At 38.8% G+C, this 14,242-nt stretch overlaps 1 protein-coding gene across 7 annotated transcripts in view; it reads right to left on the bottom strand.

The window, feature by feature from the left end:
- The window catches only part of LOC115241699 (transcriptional enhancer factor TEF-1), a 174,684-nt gene that overhangs the window by 39,272 nt on the left and 121,170 nt on the right, over positions 1–14,242 (bottom strand). For all 7 annotated transcript variants that reach the window (XM_029817585.1, XM_029817589.1, XM_029817588.1 and 4 more), the window contains 2 exons: positions 3,956–4,080; positions 281–419 (listed from right to left, as the gene is read on the bottom strand). In XM_029817585.1, coding sequence (XP_029673445.1) covers positions 281–419; positions 3,956–4,080 — 264 coding nt within the window. The remainder of the gene's footprint in view (positions 1–280; positions 420–3,955; positions 4,081–14,242) is intronic.

Raw genomic sequence — 14,242 nt, 5'->3', positions numbered from 1 at the left:
ATAAATATTTAAAAATATATGTATTAATTTTTATATTAACTTTGTAAAATAAAGCCATAGATTTCGTGCTATTCAAGTTTATATTATTTTTTAAACGTCACGAGTGTATTATTTATTTAAGCCTAATCTTCTCATTGAAGAATTTTTATCAGCTTTTGTGGTTTTATTATGTATGCGCATATAAGTATGGGAAATTTATGCGATCTAAAATTCGTAATCAGAGAACGTCTTTATAAAATAGAGACACAAGAACGATAGACAAGGAAATTGCGGGACTCACCGTACATCTTCCCTTCGTCGGAAAGGATGATTTTGCGTCGACCGCATGGCGGATATATGGTAAGAGCTTCTTGGAAGCTCTGTTCGATATCCGGCGACCACACACCCTCCGCGTCCGCTGCCGACAGGTCCTTCTCGTCCTGGAAAATACGATCATCTAATTTAGAATAATCTAAGAAGGGAGAGCGAACTGTAATTACAGCACATCACTTATAGTCATGTGTTTTTCATCTTTAATAAAGTTCTAACGGTTATCATCAGCAGAAAAAGATATAACATACTATGCAAAATTAATTGGCTAATTTTACGTAGTATATAATAAATATAAGAAATTAATATCGTCTAACGCTCATGACAAAATATGTTACATAGTTTTTAAATTAGTATCTGTTGTATTTTTGTTTTGGCAATTGATTAATTAATCCTTTACACTCTGATGTAAAGATAAAATCGACAGAGCGATTTAAACCATGCATTTTCTACGCATTTTTTTTTTTTTTTTTTTTTTTTTTGTAGACAATCGAGCCAATAAGTAATTATTATTGGCAAATATCTTTTTTTTAAACATATGTTGCAATTAGATTCGAACTCTTGCCAATTTCCGATCGAAGCATTCTCAGTATTCCGAAACTGCCAATTCCATCGCGCGAACATTCATCACGTTTTTCACGATCGCATTTCGTCTTGCGAGAGAGTGTCTTCGCCGCGATGCACTTTGGCGACCTGGGCACGTTCGACACGAGAAAAGTTCATTTATCTACGATTCCGTCGCTGACCGCGCGCGCGTGCGATTTATCCACCGGGTCGATCGCGAGCGTGGCTGGACCTCTCGGAGACCTTCCTCCCTTCGAAACAAAGGATCTTCAGAAGCCGCGAAGCCACGTCTGGAACGTAGCCTCCACTGAGCGTACCCTCGATTCTCTCCTTTCTCGACAAATCGAGCGAGCCTCTCGCGTTCTATTTCCGTTTTTCTTTCGCACATCCGTCTCATTGAGCTTCGTGGCACGGTGTTCCATAGGATGTGTCTTCTATTTCGGGGTCGAACGTTTTTTGCCCGATACACGTTTTTTGTACGATACACTGGAACAACATCTAGTAGTTCACGGTAATCGTCGGAACCGGAATTTCAACGAATCTAAAACCTCCGTGCTGCACGAAGAGCCGAGAAACGGACGATTATCCCGGGCGTTTAGATACCGAGAAGTGTGGAAAGGGTGCGAGGAAACACAAGCTTGTCCGTTCCGAGAACCCTAGTCACGTTCGCTATGTTCGATATAATATCGTCGAGCACGCAATCCAGAACGGGAGACTCTCCAGATGGTACGAAAAAGTCCTCGATTTGATCTCGTCCGCTTTGAGGATCGAGGGGGCTAAGAGTAGATCACCGATAAACGCTACCACGAATTGATATTAGTTTGAATTGCTAAATCAATGAGGACAGTTTACCGAGAATAATAAACAAAGAAGAAAAATATTATTTATCTCGTTATAAATAAATAAAAGACATAAATAATAAACAATAAACAAACAATAAAACTTAATAAATAAATAGCTTATATAAATAATAGATAACATAGTAGAGAGATGATAAATAATAAATGAGTAAAATGTCTAAATGTCTTTTCATCGCGTCGAGGAAACTAAAAACAAAAAAAAAGAGCAAGGAAAGAAAGTTAAATTGCAAAGGCGATGTCTTGCTTCGAAGTTATTTCGTACTTCTAACTCAATTTGCACTAAACTAATAAATTAATGCTTAACTAATTCTCCGAATTTCCGTGATACTATTTGGATGTATTATAGTAGAATATATGCACAAATAAATTGTGCAAATAAATTAAAAATAACCAACAAAGCGGTTTAATCTTTAATTAAAGCAGCAAAGCTTATTGTTAGAGAGACTGGAATGTGTTTGTTGCACAATTCTCTCATTTAAAGGTTTCTTTTTTGACATCGAGTAGATCTTTTCAGTATGAAAGTTAATATGCAAACATTGAAGAAATTATAAAATATATTACGTAATATAAATTATATTATTCAACTTTGAATATCTCTCTTGGTGATGCTAGATTTCTTATAAAATTTACATATGATTTTAAGATCACAATTCTTTATCAAATTATGAAATAATTCTTTCTCTGCCGAAATCAAAAATATATTCTAATTACAAAGTTATCTAATTGCTAATTAAATTCTGCAAGTATAAATAAATAATAAAATTTTATTCTTTCATTAATTTAAGGCTAACTTAATTTAAAAGGCTAAATTATATTTTAGCAAAAAAATATTTAAAGTTTTAAAAGGCAATAATACAATAAAAATTATTAGTTATATAAAATGGACCATTTTAATATATCAGCTTCCACTTAGTTTTTGATATCAGAAAAAAAAATTATTTTTGATAAAAGAGTTTGACAATTTTTTTAGAGAGAAAATATGATTTAGGGAATATACTTTTTAAATCATGTGCATATCCATATCCCCGTTAAAAAAATTAGGATTTTATTTAAAATAAGAAGCAACTAAAATAATTAAAATCATACATTGTATATATAGGTTTCTTCTTTACAATAACAATAATACAAATATCAAAATGATTCAATATCAAAAATACAATCACTATAGTGATTGTACGTATACCGAATCACAGTGACAACATCGTGTTGCGACTGCAACGACGAAAGATGAATGACCGTTTAAGAACGGGGTCAAACAAAGTGACGTTACCGAGTCCTCGACATCCGGCCAGGTGTTCAAAAGCGGATACTCGCGTGTCCAGTGGCACTCACTCGTCTGCAGCATCCGTGGTCGGTAGGCCTTTAACGACTTTGTTAAAGACGCGGTATTTAATCGTACGTTTCTTTCGCGCGCGAGAGATGAATCTTCCGCCGACCGGCGAGAAGCGCGTGAGGCCAGCTAGGTTTTGCGAGTACGGACGATTACGCGAACACTAACGCGGCCGTTCACGAGCGAGCGTAGTTCGATAAGAAACACCGGATGCCAATCGAGGATGATTATGCCATAACTGTAGACGAGTGGAAATACGCGTGCCCGTACGTCGAAAACAGAAAGGTTTTAATAACCGAACGACCATTTGTTTGACACGCATTTCATCCAAGATGCGGAGTACGATTGTGTTCGCTCACAATAGCGCGAAATGAGATTGAAGGCATCAAGTCAGAATTAAATAAAAGATAAACAATCTTTTAAGATGTTTGAAAAAAACTTACAGAATACAGTCTTTCGAAAAATTGTTATATGCAGTATATTTGAAAAATTCCACGAGATCAAAAAATATATATAAAGAAAAAAATTGATAAGAAATCTTTTACTACATTATATTAAGGAGAACTTTTTGGAAAGTTTTGATAAGAAAATCTCAATTAATTTTGATAACTATCTCAAAAAATTACACCTATACTTCGCGGAGATTTTTATTTACAACTTCGCGTAAAATAATAAATATCCTTTGGTTAATCTTATTTATATTAACTTTAAACACTATGATAGTTTAAAGGGTTGTATTTCTTCATGACAAAGGTAAAGGCGAGCCAGAAAAAAAGCTCGTTTCTTCGAATTCCAGTCGCAGTTAATTGCAATAATTAATTAAAATAAAAAAGAAGCATAATTACGCTTTTATATTTGGCGTAGCCGTTCTTAATTGACATAGTTGACTTACATCGCTAATTTCGCCAACGTCGAGGTTCTTCGTATCCGAGCCGGAGCCGTTGGCGTCGGGCGGCGGCCCGGAACTCGCGGGGGTCCACGGCGCGGAAATGGTGTCGGCTGCAGCCACCGCACTGCCTGCAAACAAACGAGGAACAACTTTGGTTTATTAACTTTTCTCGGAAAAATCCTAGTCTCAAGCTGCGCTCGCAGAGCTCAGGCGCCTCGCGAGATGAAATTACGAAAATGACTTGAATTTATTTCGCGCAGCAGAAAGTAATGACCATAAATTAACTTCCCACGAAAGTTACGTGTTAGAAGTTATATTCATGGTATCGAAAGAATAGTACTGAAATACGTAGATGAGAAAATTATATATGAAATAATAAAAAAAAAATGCTGAAATAAAAAGGGCGATATGTGTAATAGAAAAAAGCAATCTCATAATTTTATTACATCTCTTCCTATAATAATAATAATAATCATCTCTTTTAACGGTAATAATATAATATTATAATTAAAATATTAATAATGCTGTTAATCGCAACATAGGGAAAAGTTATAAAATTTCTCAATCATTCGTAGTTTCACCATCAAAGCCATTATGGTACTTCCGGGACACCCTGCATATAAATTCCCAATTTCACGTGCGTTATTGTTTCTAACAATGTACGCGTTGCGGAATAACGAATTAATTCCGCTGGCCATCATGCGGTGAGCTCGTTTTCGACAGAGCGGAATATTATCCTATCGGATTAGTTACGGGAAACGGCAGAGGGCAGAGAGAGAGAGAGAGAGAGAGGGGGGCACACGTACATACGGGGTTCGGGGTGGGAGTGATGACGGAAAAATCAGCACGTAAAAAATCGCGGTCCCAGGGGATGGGGGGTGGCAGGAGGAAGAGGACAGAGACGGCACTTGATCGTCGTCGCTTTCTACGCTCGTCGGAGCAACAAGTGTTCGCTGATATCGCGTATCAGTGCCACGATGGCAGGTGGGGGTAGCTCGTAGGCGGTACACTCCGCCTACCGGGGGTGGAGTGCGTGTGTTAAACCCCCGGAAGAGACCCCTATCCCCGACGGGGTTGCCGGTGGCGGTACGAATCCCGATCCGTAGCAACAACCACCCCCGAAAGCCGAGTGTTCTCCCCCTAACCCCCCCGTCCCCGTTCGATCCCTTTCTCTCCCTACATCCTCCTCCCCCTCTCATCCCCCTGTGGCATTCATCGCGATGACGAAATTCATCGGAGAATCATTCGCGGAGGCTTGTGCGCATGTGCCGACCATATCCCAGTTTTCGGGGAGAAACAAGACGGATAATTGTTAATTATACGCAGATATTCGTGTTACATGTTACACTTTATGCGTTTGCAGCAAAATATGTCACGTTTTTGCAAAAAAGATTGCGTTACTATTATATGTATATTTAATATATATGTATATATATATATATGTATATATTTTTTTAAATCTTAATATTTACCAGATAGTCTGTTCTGTATTTAAAAAAAAAATGCATTACTCTTCAGAATAAATTTCTTGGTATTACTTTTTTATGTATAGTAAATATTTAAAAATATCCATCGCTCGTTTTATCCGATTAGAGAATTATTCGACTTGTGAAAGGCACGTCTGCGGCATCCTGTATAAAAAGATGAGCAAGTCAATCCTCGGTACATATGTTTCTCGCGAAAATGCACGGGCGATCGTCGTGGCCAACGGTGAATATGCGAGTGCAATATGCAGTCTACAAAATGAGCGGTGGCTTAATAGAGATGCGAGACGCACGTGCAACGAGCTACGTACATATATGCGCGCGCCGATATGTGTGCGTTACACGTGTGCACGTGCACGAGTCCGAGCCGGAACGGGCAGAAAACATAGATCACAGAGGATGACGTATGGTTGCATTCGGCGTGCTCGCAGACGAGGGAGGAAGAGAAGAGAGAGAGAGAGAGAGAGAGAGAGAGAAAGATGGAGGTTACCCACCAAGGGATGGAAATGTTCGGATGAAGGATAGGGTATGACCAGGCACACGGTCGTGATAGGGTGCAGGAACTTTGAGAGGGAGGCGCCTCTCTCTCTCTCTCTCTCTCTTTCTCGCTCGCTCTCTCGTCGGCGAAACCTCGGAATGTCCTGGCGGCTACTACTACGATCGCGGTAGAGATCGCGAACGTGCCACGTCCTTCTCCGTTATCCGTTCTGCTCGGTGCTAGGATATTACGGTGCTAGATTCTCCCTGTCCGGTCCGGCTTGTTGAGTAATGATCGAGTCGCGACAAATTTTCGGCTTGCGAAGAGGGACGGTGGCAAGCGCGCGCGCGCGTCACTCGAATAGGTCGGATTCAGTAAATTGCTTAGCTTTCTACTCGGAGCCGCACACACTTAAAGTGATATTTAATGAATCTTGTAATAGAGTGATACATAGTTTCGCACGCAAAGCGATACCAATCTTTCTGTATTTGCATCTTAGAGTAGAGTTCTTTTCAAATTCATGTCATACTTATAAATACCTCTTATAAATAATTTATAAATATTCCATAAATATGATGGGCAAATATATAAATATATACGTGTTATATCTTTGTACTTTTTTGACAAATATAATTGTGTGGCATCACCTTTCATGATTTTCTATTTTACAAGATTTTAGCTTAGAAAACCGAAAAGAAACCTACTTTCCATTTCTTTTACCGTGAAAAAAATATTAGCCAATGCAACTAAGTAATACAATTTATTAAAGGAATGCAAAGACGTTGCATGTGCGCCTCGAAATAAAACTTCTCAATTTAACACTTAGTATTGCTTTGTTATACTTTACATTAATTCAACTGTGTTTAGACTATTAAATTACTGAATCTCGCCGAGATTCTACTGAAATGAGAATTATGGATAATGTAGAACACTCGTAGTAGAGGTTGCAACAATGCGACGAATGAAGAAACTTGATAAAGACAGAGAGAGAGAGAGAGAGAGAGAGAGAGATGGACGTTTTGGAATGTCGCGAACATTTGCGAGAATAAGATTGCCACGTCCATCTTTCAACACATTCTTGCGAGTTTAGTTCCGCAGTATATCGTGTGTGCAGTGAATCTTATGGCTGTCAAAAACTCCATATCGTAATTTTTGTTAAACACATAATTATTCCATCTCTTTATCTGCGACTACTCGCATATATGCTATATTTTTAAAAATGAAAATTTAAAAATAAAATTATCCAAAAATTTGCGGCGCTTTTGAAATAACTTTCTCAGAATATCACAAAACTATTGATAGAAAAATGCAAAAATAAAATGTAAATTATTCGTAAACTTTATATCTCATCTTTGCGTTTCAATTAAAAAATATTATAACATGAAAATTTCGCGGGATTAATAAATCATTATTCTTTCACATTTCGAATAGACCTCTCGACGAATTCGTCATTGGGAAAATGTCCTTGTTCGCTTTATCCTCGAATATATAGTATATGTATATAGACATATATAGTATATGTATCAGTTGCATGCTGCGAGGGTGATAGTGAATGCCATATATGTGGTGGTAGTGGCACTGGCTAAGTTGTAAATTTGGCGTATAACCATTCGGGGGTGGCCCTGGTCGAGTAGGCCAGGTTTGTCCTCTCTATCTCTATTCATCTATTTATCTCCCTCCCTATTTCTCTCTCTCTCTCCTCCATATCGTAATTTTTGTTAAACACATAATTATTCCATCTCTTTATCTGCGACTACTCGCATATATGCTATATTTTTAAAAATGAAAATTTAAAAATAAAATTATCCAAAAATTTGCGGCGCTTTTGAAATAACTTTCTCAGAATATCACAAAACTATTGATAGAAAAATGCAAAAATAAAATGTAAATTATTCGTAAACTTTATATCTCATCTTTGCGTTTCAATTAAAAAATATTATAACATGAAAATTTCGCGGGATTAATAAATCATTATTCTTTCACATTTCGAATAGACCTCTCGACGAATTCGTCATTGGGAAAATGTCCTTGTTCGCTTTATCCTCGAATATATAGTATATGTATATAGACATATATAGTATATGTATCAGTTGCATGCTGCGAGGGTGATAGTGAATGCCATATATGTGGTGGTAGTGGCACTGGCTAAGTTGTAAATTTGGCGTATAACCATTCGGGGGTGGCCCTGGTCGAGTAGGCCAGGTTTGTCCTCTCTATCTCTATTCATCTATTTATCTCCCTCCCTATTTCTCTCTCTCTCTCTCTCTCTCTCTCTCTCTCTCTCACTCACTTCCTCGTTCCGCTTTTCGGAGGTAGTCGACGAGGGGGCGAGCGGCAGGCAGAATGGGGGGATGAGACAGGAGACGGGGGTCGCGTAGAAGCATTCATAGCAGGGACCAGAGGGTGGCTTCGGTGGAATGCGTCCCGTTTAATATCGCGGAACATTATATATCGCCTCTCTTGTCCCTACGTTGGCCGTGCCGAGCGCGGTATAACGTGTGCAAACACACTTTCGCAGATGCATATATGTACAGCAACCTAGCCACGATGACGACGACGACAATGTGTCCGATAACGCACTCGGGAGGTCTCGAGGATACCTTTTCATAAACGCCGGCGAATCTTTCGCAAAGCGTTGATAGTTATTTATCGCCGATCGCATGAAAGTGAAAAAAGCCTGATTTAGTTCGTCGGTTATTCCACACTTGGCTTTATCCTTTTATCCGATCGAGTACATTTAGCGTATCTATATATATGTATATAAGAAATGCGGCAGCATTGACCTTGTCAAGAAAATGCGAAAGAGTTACGTAATTCATAATTTCGAAAGCAATATTAAAATAGAGAATACTTTAGTTTCTCTTAAAAAATGACAAAAGAGACATTCAGAAATTATTCGAGATTAATTGAAAAACGGGTCCTGTTATCTATGTTTAGGTCTTTGAAAATTTTTTGTTTAATTTTTAAAATTTATCTACATATATCTTCTCTCTCCGTATCTTTTTACAAAAGTTATTGACAGATCATTTTTCTTATCAAGAACAAAAAGAGGTTGGAGAATTCAAGGAAGTAGAAGTTACGTCTCGCTTAATATTTTTCAACGTAGCGAGTATTGTCAGATGATAAGATTGTAATATTGTCATAATACCGTCGTGAGGATACGACGACACGTTAGATAATGGCGGCAAAAACGTAAGCATTTTTATATCGCCGTGACGAGACTTTTTTTTCTCTCTCACGTAAATTTCCGGGAAAAATTAATTATCATCTCGATCCTGGCCGCGAATTTAATGCCGTGCCGCAAAATTTATTAAGAGACGACGCGCTCGCGCCGTGCTCCGTCTTTTGTGCGAGCCATTAAGAATTCTAATCGGTTCTGGCACGAGCCACGTCTCGATATTATCGGACAATTATACGTGCGGAAAGCCACGGGTAAAGTAAAAAGTTCGTGAGAGAGCGTGCGCGATATAGTCGACTTTATATAAATCGACCGCGACGAATCAGGCTTAATCGTCCAACGCCCGTTATACAGTTTAGATAAAATATCGCGTTGAGCAGCGTAAAAAAGGGTATAAATAATGAATAACAAAAAATATGTTTCATTCAATTAAATACCAATAAAATTTTGATTGTTATTTTGTAACGTTTGTTACATAACGTCTAGAAAGTTCATTTCTAGATTATAATTACGAGCATTATTTCGTATATTCTAATTATATTTCAATTGAGAATTACATATTAAAATTTATTATTAAATTCATTATTATATTTATTATTACCTATATACGTTTCTTTTATATCTTTATATTTGTGCCTATACATATTTTTTCCTCTTTCTATATCAATTCACTGGTTAATGAAAATTCCAACTACTAATTCTGTCGATAATGAAATAACAAGTGTTCTTGCATCAAGCTGTTCAATTTCTTTGGCGTTCGTGCCAAACGAGCTGAAAAACTCGCCTCGCAGCCACAGGTGCGCGTCTATCCGATACGCGATACGCGCGCGATTGTGATTAATCGCCGCTTGGTTCAATGAAAAACAAGCGAGCTCGCGATCCCCTCATATCGTGTTCTCGTATAGATACGTATTCACTCGTTCTACGCGAACGCAGAGTACCGGGGGCGCGGGGTGAATCATCTCTCTTGTATTTGGAGCTCGAGCGATTGAAAAGAAAAGCAGACGCAAGCAACGCCAAACGACGCGCCTGCCGCGCGCGCGGGGGGAACGAGGTAAAAGTGGGGAAAAATAATAAACGCACTTGAAGCTTTTCGCGAGAGCGCGTGGGTTAGCGAGAGGGGTAACCGGGGAATACTAGGGGCAGGGGAGATCGCGCGGAAAATATTGGCAGATCCCGGAACGCGCCCCGGGAGAGAAAAAACGAAACAATGCGATTCCATCGAGCTACGGTGTGCGCGTTCACCTCTTTAATTCTTGGAAAGCGGAAAAAGAAAAAGAATATACAATAACCCGCGTGCGCGCAGCGGGAAACAGTTCGATGCATCCGGCAAAGAATGGATACGTGCGGGAAACGAGGTAACGCGATGGAAATCGCAACAAACGCGCGCGAGCCACTTTCGCGACCTCTTCAATTAGCAGTTTTGCCGAGCCCCGGTCTCGATGAAAGAGAGAAAGAGAGAGAGACAGAGAGAGAGAGAAAGAGAGAGTCTCGATAATGTTTTTCCACGATCAATGTGTGTCTTGCCATCGCGCGCATTCGCTGCATCGTTAACGACCACCGCGGTTGTCTATTATGCGCGGAAAAGGATCGCGGTGTGGGAATCGTCGTAAAATCAAACGGTGACTCGGCTCTCTCTCAAGAGTGAGATTCGCGCTGCACGAAGGCGATTAGCGGAGAACTGCCGCGCGGTAATTATCGGGTACCACCGAGACCAGTTCGTTAGGATCCCGGAGTAAATTGGGACGAGATAATTCCAACGAGGGATGGAATCCCGCGGGACAAGAGATTCGCGAAAAATAACGCAGCATCCAACATCCGGCCGACTTGAAAATCTTAAAACGACGAATATTAAACATCATTATTTCGCGACTAATTTCGCGAAGGTATGTTATTTGACCGATAGTTGTCGAACGGATAAAATTTTTGCATTTTATGAGCACGTCCCACAATTACCAGCGCAATAAATTGTAAAGCTTACGCGAGAAAATTATACCGCCGTCTCGTTAAAGTAAATCGGGAATATGTACATAAATCGGATGATTCGGGGCCCGCGTTTGGGAAAAGGGGGAAGGGGGGAGGGGAGCTGTAACGCTCGTCGTATTGTCGCGCGCAATTAGAGGGATTAATTTACATATTGCAGGATTAACCGTTCGACCATGAATTATTCAGGGATATGCTAATGTGTGTCGGCTCCGAATTGAAGTCAATAATTGAATGCTCCTCGAGAATAAGAACAGGGAGCGCGAGCCGTCGCCGAGGTATCGAGAGGAGAATCATTAACCGCATTATATTCGTAGAAAACGAGAGCGCGCGCAGGTAAATGAGAAAATTATTAACCGAGCGCGCGAAACTCACGGGGGCCGCGTAATATAATGCGCGCTATTTACTTTCGAGACAATGCGGCAAACACGCTCGTAAACTAGAAAATTTATATAAAGTATTGCGAGACTACGTCCCATACCTTTCAATCGCGAATTTTGTGATTAATCTGATAATGAATTTTATAGTGAAAATTTTACAAGCGATTAAATGTCTAGAGATTTTCTCGAAACTAGTTCAGATGTACTATAAATAAGTAGCAAAATTTTGATTTTATATATTCCAAAATTTAAAGGTCAATTATAAAAATATTCAAAATATTGGATGTTTAGAAAAGTACGAATATAAAGAATATAAACGGCGTCTTATTTTTTTGATAAAAGAAAATATTGTAAAGTTTTCGTTTCCATCAAAGTACATAAAAGCGGAAAATATGTATAAGCTGTATAAATATAGGGTGTGTATATAAATAGAATGTAAAAATAAACTTATGCACTATATCTGTTAAAAGCTAATGACGTATGTACGTATTAACAACCGCTATTTTCGAACGCGTCGGGAATAATCGCGCGATGTAATTTCGCTTCCTCGCGTTTGGAGATACATTAAAGTCGGTACCGAAATAATCGCTCTTGCGAAATAATCGGCATAGAATTGGCAGAAATTAGAACGAGCGACAGGATTAATATCGAATCCTCGCGGTTCGCGTAATTCCATCAGCCTACGTCTATCTCGCGTGTACGCGCGTCGCGGCAAGGGTTAATACGGTTTTAATGACGAATAATGCAATCTTCCGTCAAAAACCGCAGCGACATTGCCGGCGTAATAAGCTTTCGAGACAAGGAGATGCGAACTAGACGAACACAGAGATTGTATGCATGTGTGCCAGGCAAACACGACGGTAAACTTAAGCGAGCGAGGAACTTAAGAGCGTGACTGAGGAAGAAGTAGAGAAATCGTCGAGAGAGCAATATCAAGAAAATATGAGGAAGACGAAAATGGAGGACGCAGATGAAGAGAAAGAGATAAAGAGATGAGAAATTGTTGAAAAACTCTAAAATACAAAGCCCAAGTGTCAATGGGAATTAACACGAATTCTCGGTTGACATAGATTTTTATAACTATAACGATTTTATAATTATCGATTTTTATAACTTATTTAAATTATAATAAATATCACGAGTATATAGTAATTTAATAGCTATATACAATAATGTATATTATTCACAGAAATTTTTCTGACCAAACAAAAAAGAAAAACAGAATTAGATTTACTTCTTGACTGCAAGATTTACAATATCCGATCGATAATTTCGCGATTCGTCACCATCGAGATAATCAACTCAACTCGTTTTTCTCTCTCTATTTGCTTCCTTCAGCCTTCATCCTTAAGATTTCGTCGCTGTCAAGGTGAACAGCTGATTCTCCTCGGTCCCGTGGGAGAAACATTATCCACGGTGTTGATTTACAGTTTTCGATACAGCGAGCAACGAGGAGAAACCCGAGGATAACACGACTATAAGGCAGGGATAGAGCAAGAACAAAAGCGAGGGAGTTGTTCTCCCTTTCTTTTTCTTTCACCCTCCGAGACGCTCTAGAGTACCGAAACTCTCCTTCTTGTTTTCAGAAGCTAGTTCGACGAACGCGTAGAAGCCGTCGATCGAGCGTGTAGCGTTTCTTCGCTCTTCGCGTTCGCCGAGAAGACAGCTGCCGTTGAGGCCAACAACCGGTTTCCGCTGCCTCCCATTCCCTCTCCTCTCGCTCTCCTTCCCTCTAAGATCTTCTATCCCGTCCCGACTTTACGTCATTCAGGTTCTCGTGTCGTTGCACGGTCAAAAAAGGGGAAAAAGGATCAAGGTACGACAAAGCGACTGCCCGCGGCACCTCTCGTCGATTCGGATCACGATCCACGGCGGATCATCGTCCGGTAGGATCCTTGTTTGGTTTCATGCGATGACGATTGAACGAGACCTAGAGATCGTGTTACTTTGACGCAGCCCGACACAATCCCGACACAGTCGCGTGTAATCAATTTTTTTTTTTTAATTTCTTCGCGGAAGACATGAAGTAAATCGAATCTTTTACAATCGTACGATGATATATTTCGACAATTTCTGTGTCGAGATGTATCAAATTCGAAAGTAAAATATATTAATTATTTCCACAGATAATATGTATAAACAGATAACGGAGCAAAAATGTATAAAGATGTTGTTTAAAGATTTTTCTTGACAATTATCCATTGTTGATTTCGGAAGTGAGTTATGTAACGGTATTTTGATTTCATTAAGCAGTAGCGTATTTTAAAAGATGAATAAAAAATTAGAAACTTGCACATTGCTTCCTCATCATTTTATCTTACAAAGCTTAAGCTGCTTTAAGCATGCGGATTTTTCAATTTTTGCTTCCTCATAGAGGAAGCTTTGTAAGTGAAATAAAAATTAAAATGATTTCTTTCACCGATCCTCAGTAAATTCAATATCAAACATCCATTAATAATACTCTCTATTCATGTAAAAAAATTTAATCCGTTATCTCAAATTTTCTGAAAGTTACAACGTGTACAGACATTTCTTAAAAAATTCAAAATTTTGTAAAAAATGAACCCTTTCACCGATACTCACCAAATTCAGTAGCAACCATCCTTTAATAATACTCTATTCATGTAAAAAAAATTTAATCCGATATCTCAAATTTTCCGATAGTTACAGCGTGTACAGACATTCCTCAAAAAATTCAAAATTTTATAAAAAATAAACCCTTTCATCGATACTCACCAAATTCAATACCAACCATCTTTGAATGATACTCTATCCATGTAAAAAAAA

This window comes from Formica exsecta, unplaced genomic scaffold (assembly GCF_003651465.1).
Source record: "Formica exsecta isolate Colony F162 unplaced genomic scaffold, ASM365146v1 scaffold504, whole genome shotgun sequence".
Taxonomy (NCBI): domain Eukaryota; kingdom Metazoa; phylum Arthropoda; class Insecta; order Hymenoptera; family Formicidae; genus Formica; species Formica exsecta.
This window is presented reverse-complemented; position numbering and strand designations above follow the sequence as displayed.